Below are 6,134 nucleotides of genomic sequence, written 5' to 3' on the forward strand. Positions count from 1 at the left end.
TTGTTTTAAAGTGGCCCCATCGTTCAGGGTCTTGAAAGCTTTTGAGACCTCCATTACCAATTGTACATCTCTGACATTTGAGTTCTGACCCATTTTTTATCTGATTTCCGTGCAACATGCGGTCATTTTTGCCAACAAAGGGGTTGAATTACTGTCTTAAGTTGTTGTTTGTCTGTCAATACAACGCATTCAAATCTCATTGGTGTGTCAACCAGATCTGTTTACGCGCTTGTCTAATTTCTGTAACTTTGCTATCGTTGAGCTATTTACCTCATTTTCATCACGTGATTTGTTTCTTCGTACGGACTCCGCGCTTTCGTCAGTCGAGGAGAAGGTGATCACATTTCTACTTAATGTGAATACATATCATCAGCCACTATTATAAGCTCGACGTTCTAATGGTTAGGAGAAAAAAAACCCTCCTCTCTACTTTTCGTCAACATTACACGTAGTGATTGAGTCGAACCATTCATTTTCTCATTTAATATTTAAAGGCTGCAAATTGAAATCAATTGTACGTCAGCCTGTGAGCGTTTGTGCAATTCATTTAAGTTTAATGTCTTAATGGACGCTGGCTGCTTCGGAGCTGATGCTGTTGTAAAACACAGCATTTGCTAGAATGTAATTCAAAAGGTATTGATCTTGTACACGTGTGTACTCCATGCACTTTAAAGCACTTACCCAGCCGCATTTTTTTTTTTTTTGCATTGTTGGGTTGATCCAGAGCGGTACAAAAGTTTTTGGACAGCGAAGCTCGCCCATGTAAAGTGCCTCAGTTCTCATCAGAATCAATCAGTCATGAAAATGTGTAAGAAAAATGAAACCTTGTAGTTTTATTGGCACATAAACATTTGCACTCATAGGATACAAAAATGGGGTTGCTTTATTTTTATAGCACATTGTACAGTATGATTTTTTTTTTTTTTTTTGCCTGGTCTGAATTTGCTGTCTACTCTCTGTCTTTATGAGCTTATGCGCTAACTGCCATTGAAGACACTGTTACGACCACCATTTTGTTGATGAACATTTACCACCATTTTTATTTTCATCTTTTGGATGTTGTCAGGGTTACGAGTCTACTTTTACATTTTTTAACAGTCCTGTACACACTGAGCTTGCTAACTGAATCGTTTAGCTAAAGCTAACATTAACCAAAATTTTTAGCTACTTAACATGCAGTATTTTGCTTTGGTATCATATAGACTACAGGATGTGTTAGCAGTTTATTCACAACAAAGCTTGTGCGGTCCGATATGGATTTTGTGCTGCACAAAAAAAAAATGTTTTCCTGAAGGGAAAAGAAGTCACCGTCTGTTGATCACGCATTTTGGGAACAACAGTGATTTTGCCCCTCTATTTTCAGAAACAGAATAGTACACATATTTTAGACAAAGGATTTAAATCATATCGTATTTTCCCATGTATAAGGCGCACCAGAGTACATTTTCCACAATTTTCATTTTCCCTTTTTGGATGTTGTCAACGTTACAAGTGTACTTTTACATTTTTTAACAGTTATGTACACACTGAGCTTGCTAATTTAATCGTTTTGCTAAAGCTAACATTATCCCAAAATGTTAGCAACTTCACATGCAGTATTTTGCTTTGTTAGCATCTAGAGTGGAGGATGTGTTAGCAGTTTAGAGCTGTAAGATCTTGCATGAGCTTGTGCGGTACAATATGAATTTATAACGGCGCCACCATCTGCCGATAACATATTTTGGATTGGATTAGCCTTCATTAGTCTCGCAGTGGAGACATTAACATTTCACAGCAGCAAAGTGATAAAAGTAAGAGGAAAGGACATGAAGTAGAATTCGAACTATTTTGGGAAGTACCGTGATTTCATGCTTCTGTTTTCAGAGACAGAATAGTCCAAGTAGTTTAGACAATGGCTTTAAATTTTTAGTCAAAAACCTTTGCCATCAGCAAATGTCTGGACATCAATGGACATCACTGAATAATAATAATAATAATAATAATAATAATAATAATTCATTTGATTTACAAGCGCCTTTTTAAAACACTCAAGGACAATTTACAGTCACAGGATATGTTTTTCTGTGGGTGAGCAGCGGCAGCCACACCCGCCAGCATTGACTCAACCCGGAATAACTCAAATAGATAGAAAGTTAGCTAGATAACTATTAGATAATAGCTAGCTAGCTAGCTAATAGATAAGAGATAGCTAGCTAGATAGATAGCAAATAGATAGCAATTAGATAGTTAGCTAGGTAGAAATGATAATATATGATGAAGCAGGGACTGTCTGACGATACAGCATAATGTTTTTTTGTCTTTTTTTTCACCTGGACACTCTTTTTCAGGGCTTCACAGTTCACTCTACGCTCATTTATAATAATAATAATACATTTTATTTCAAGCGACTTTGAAAGCTCTCAAGGACATTTTACAGTCACAGACAAGCATAGATACAAAAATAAATAAAGTACAACTATACATACATACATAGCAAATAGATAGCTAGCTAGCATATGGGCAAAATTGATCATAATGGCAAATAGTGCGTAACCCCACCATCTACTGTAGTGCCTTATAATGTAGTGTGCCTTATATATGGAAAACATTTATATATAATATTTGGAGAAAAAAAATTGTTCGTTGAAGGTGCGGCTTATGTGGTGCGCCTTATATCGGAAAAATATTGAAAATACAACATTCATTGGGGGAGCGCCTTATAATCCGGTATGCCTTACACACGGAAAATATGGTACATATTATGCCTCTTGAAATCCCGTATTTTGTTTTGGGGATATCTATTTAGCTTTAAATCAGGAAAATTCACTTTCTTTACATTCAAAGAAGTCTGGAATTGGATTACATTATACACTATTGCGTCCTGGAAGTGAAGGTCCTCCGCAATAATTGCCTATGAATGATAAATGCGAGAAAATGACTTCCAATTCATTTTAGCGGATAAAAATACAAACAAATCTGAAAAAAACGTGCCGAATGGAAAGTTTTGACGTGGAAAATAAATTAGGTATGTGAACTTGGATTCCCAAGTGTCATGACGTGCAACATGTGAGAAGATGAGATAGGTCGTTTGCATTTGATGACTCAATTTGGTGTTTTACGCATGTTTTTTCGTCATCAAGTCACAGAATACCGATATTTGTTTCATTGGCGGAGATTACTAATTGAATGAGGCGTTGGATTTTCCCCCGGAGGGCTGTCAAAGTGAGTGAAAGTTACCGCCTACCCCTCCATCTGACACACCCTGTATAAAACACAGACAGTGCTGGGAGGCTGACAGAAGAGCCTGGAAAATATTGGAAGTCACCCCACAGCACAATTGTCATCATCTAACAAGGTATGTCCTTTCAGATGATCTATTACTTGCTTTTTTGCAAGAAATTGAGCTGTTAATATGTCATGTATCTAACTCGCTACTGGGTGATTACTACATGTTTTCGGTTGTAAAGTTTTTCCTTTGATGTGATTCAGGATTCTCCGCTGGGATGTTGCTAGTTGTGGTTCTCTGCCTGCTGGCTTGCATCCACTCAGGCATTGATGCGTATCCACGTAAGCCTGCCACCCCAAAAGAAGGAGCACCACCCGAGGAAATGGCCAAATACTACTCTGCACTCAGACACTACATCAATCTCATTACAAGGCAGAGGTGAGCGACATCGGAGACAGTGAAGTTGTTGTTATGATCGTGGGTGCAGTTGTGACATGTTGCCTGGCTTTTCTCCTTGCGCAGATATGGAAAACGAGACATTCCAGATACGATGTTTTCGGATGTGTTTGTGAAGGAGAGTTCAGAGACTTTCCCTGGGTCCAGTTATGACAGGTACGATCTGACACAAAACACCATCCATCTGCAAATGTCCCCATTACGCAACTATTAAAGGCTTTCTGATTTTCATTTTCACATATACTGTAGGGATTTAAAAATAATAATAATAAAAACACACATATATATATATATATATATATATATATATATATATATATATATATATATATATATATATATATATATATAGTCTTATCACTGAGGTCTGTTTGTTTAGATATATTTTTGGGAAGGCCATAAACATATTTTTTTTTAGATATCTTCGACATCAAAATCAGAAAACCTTTTATCGTCCCACAATGGGGAAATTTGCATCTTGATAGCACTTTTAGTCGCACAGTAATACAAACCAATGCTAAAAATAGGTTGATTATCACATTTTCATTTTTTTCTAATTGTTTTGTTTTAATTATTATTGTCTTTAGTCCACTCTATTCTAATGGCCATCGTCTTTGTTGTGTTGTAGGTATGATGAGCTCGCATTATGGTGATTGATGATCTTGGAGTTGGATTTGGGGTTGATTGTTAATTGTGTTGCATGATATATTGTGTTTAAAAATATCAATATATTGTAAATATAGTTTTTTCCCACATATTCTGGCGGACCGAAATGCACCATTCCGTACTAAACAGTGCCCTCTATCGACAAACTGTGGTACAGTTGTATTTTAGTATAACAGGACAATATAAGATTGTGTTTTGTGTTTGGGACATGAATTAAAAAATAACTGATGTGATTAAAAATCTCTATTTATTTTAGAATCCATGTAATTGTCTCATTCACATTCATTTCACAGCCATATTGTGAATGATCAAAATGACTTAATTTGTTGTATAGTAGTTTATCTGATATACGGGTACAGTCGACAAAAAACACATTGCTGTGACTAACTTCCAATGTTTATTTTAATTTGGATTTGATTGTACCGATTCATAATTTCCAAATGTATGTTGAATTTCGATGTCAGTGATTCTCAAATTATAGACTCCTGTGGGATGCTAAACAATTCATGCCTGTGTACAGTTCTCTTGTATTTAACTTTTTTTGTAGGATACAGATGTATGGCATCAATATAAACTGTTTGTCATTAAAGGTTTATTGAAGTGTTTTAATTGAATTTCATGTTTAATACATTTGAATGGAATCATTATTTAATGAGTTTTTTTTTTCCTTTTCATATATAATATATATATAATCCAAACTGGATCATGGATCATAAATATACTAACACCTGAGCCTGTTTTATTGTTGGTTACAGTACTTGGTGGGAATTTTTTGAGAACCACTATATTATTATATCTACAGTGTATTTTCTTTAAATAAATGTGAAAACAGACTATATGGCGTCCATCTTCTTTTTCTCCTGTGTCATTGTTGAAAATGATTTCTGTTGTAGAATGTGACACATTTTGACGCCTATCAATGCCTGTTTGTAATAGCAACTAAAGCATCACATATATTTGTTTTTGTTTATTTTACTGTATTTATAAATTAAACAGTTGTCTCCCATCCTTTGTGTGGCATAAGGAGCAGAGCAAACAAAACATTTTTAATCCAGCTCCATACAGTATGGGGTCCGAAAGCAACAAACAATTTTAGAAACAACATACTATATCTTAAAGTAAGGCACAAATATAAATTTAGGGGAAGATTTAAGATCCGAATCAGAAAAAAAAAACTTTATTCGTCCCACAATGGGGAAATTTGCAGTCCACAGCATGCAGCAATTTGAAAGGGGATGGGGGGGGGGGTTTGAGGATAGAAAACAAGATAATTTAAGCATAACAAGCATATCCATTCCATCCATCCATTTTCCGTCCCGCTTTTTCCTCATTGGGGTCGCGGGGGGTGCTGGATTCAATCACAGCCGTCTTCTAGCACGGTAGAAGATTTAAGATTGAGCCTAATTTACTGTTGCAAGTGGACATTTTAGTAATGAGCATCAAGAATTTAGATAAACAGTACCCACCATCTCAAGACATTTTACAGCAGCATTCCTGTATAAAATTAGCTTGCTAATAAAAAAAAGATAATATTGTATCAATGTTTTTTTTTTTTTTCATTAAAAGAAAACCAATTTAAAAATTCCCGGTGTTAGACTGCACTTCTTCATAAGAAGTTTCTATGTGTGGCATGAAAGTGAGCGAGTCATCAATGTATTTATTGTTTTATCTACGCATATGAACCGCCACAATTTCATTAATGATAAATAAGTGGGGGGGGGGGGTAGTGCGCTACTCTGCGGAACCCCCCATGCACATTAACAAGTGCATGGGGTACCCTTGCAACACTATTGCAAGGGTAATAAAA

General features: G+C 35.8%; 1 protein-coding gene across 1 annotated transcript; it reads left to right on the top strand.

The window, feature by feature from the left end:
- Positions 1–3,014: 3,014 nt before the first annotated feature.
- On the top strand, positions 3,015–4,936 carry LOC148896878 (peptide YY-like). Its single transcript, XM_088999195.1, has 4 exons — positions 3,015–3,334; positions 3,469–3,643; positions 3,728–3,817; positions 4,290–4,936. The coding sequence occupies exons 2-4, from the start codon at positions 3,483–3,485 to the stop codon at positions 4,312–4,314; spliced, it is 276 nt and encodes a 91-aa protein (XP_088855321.1). The 5' UTR covers positions 3,015–3,334; positions 3,469–3,482; the 3' UTR covers positions 4,315–4,936.
- Positions 4,937–6,134: the final 1,198 nt, after the last annotated feature.

This window comes from Hippocampus bargibanti, linkage group LG06 (assembly GCF_051943395.1).
Source record: "Hippocampus bargibanti isolate YZ-2025 linkage group LG06, ASM5194339v1, whole genome shotgun sequence".
NCBI lineage: Eukaryota > Metazoa > Chordata > Actinopteri > Syngnathiformes > Syngnathidae > Hippocampus > Hippocampus bargibanti.

Coding starts and splice junctions, on each gene's coding strand:
- LOC148896878 (XM_088999195.1), top strand. CDS start 3,483: ATGTTGCTAGTTGTGGTTCTCTGCCTGCTGGCTTGCATCCACTCAGGC. Junction 3,644..3,727: donor AATCTCATTACAAGGCAGAG/GTGAGCGACATC, acceptor CTCCTTGCGCAG/ATATGGAAAACGAGACATTC. Junction 3,818..4,289: donor CCTGGGTCCAGTTATGACAG/GTACGATCTGAC, acceptor GTTGTGTTGTAG/GTATGATGAGCTCGCATTAT.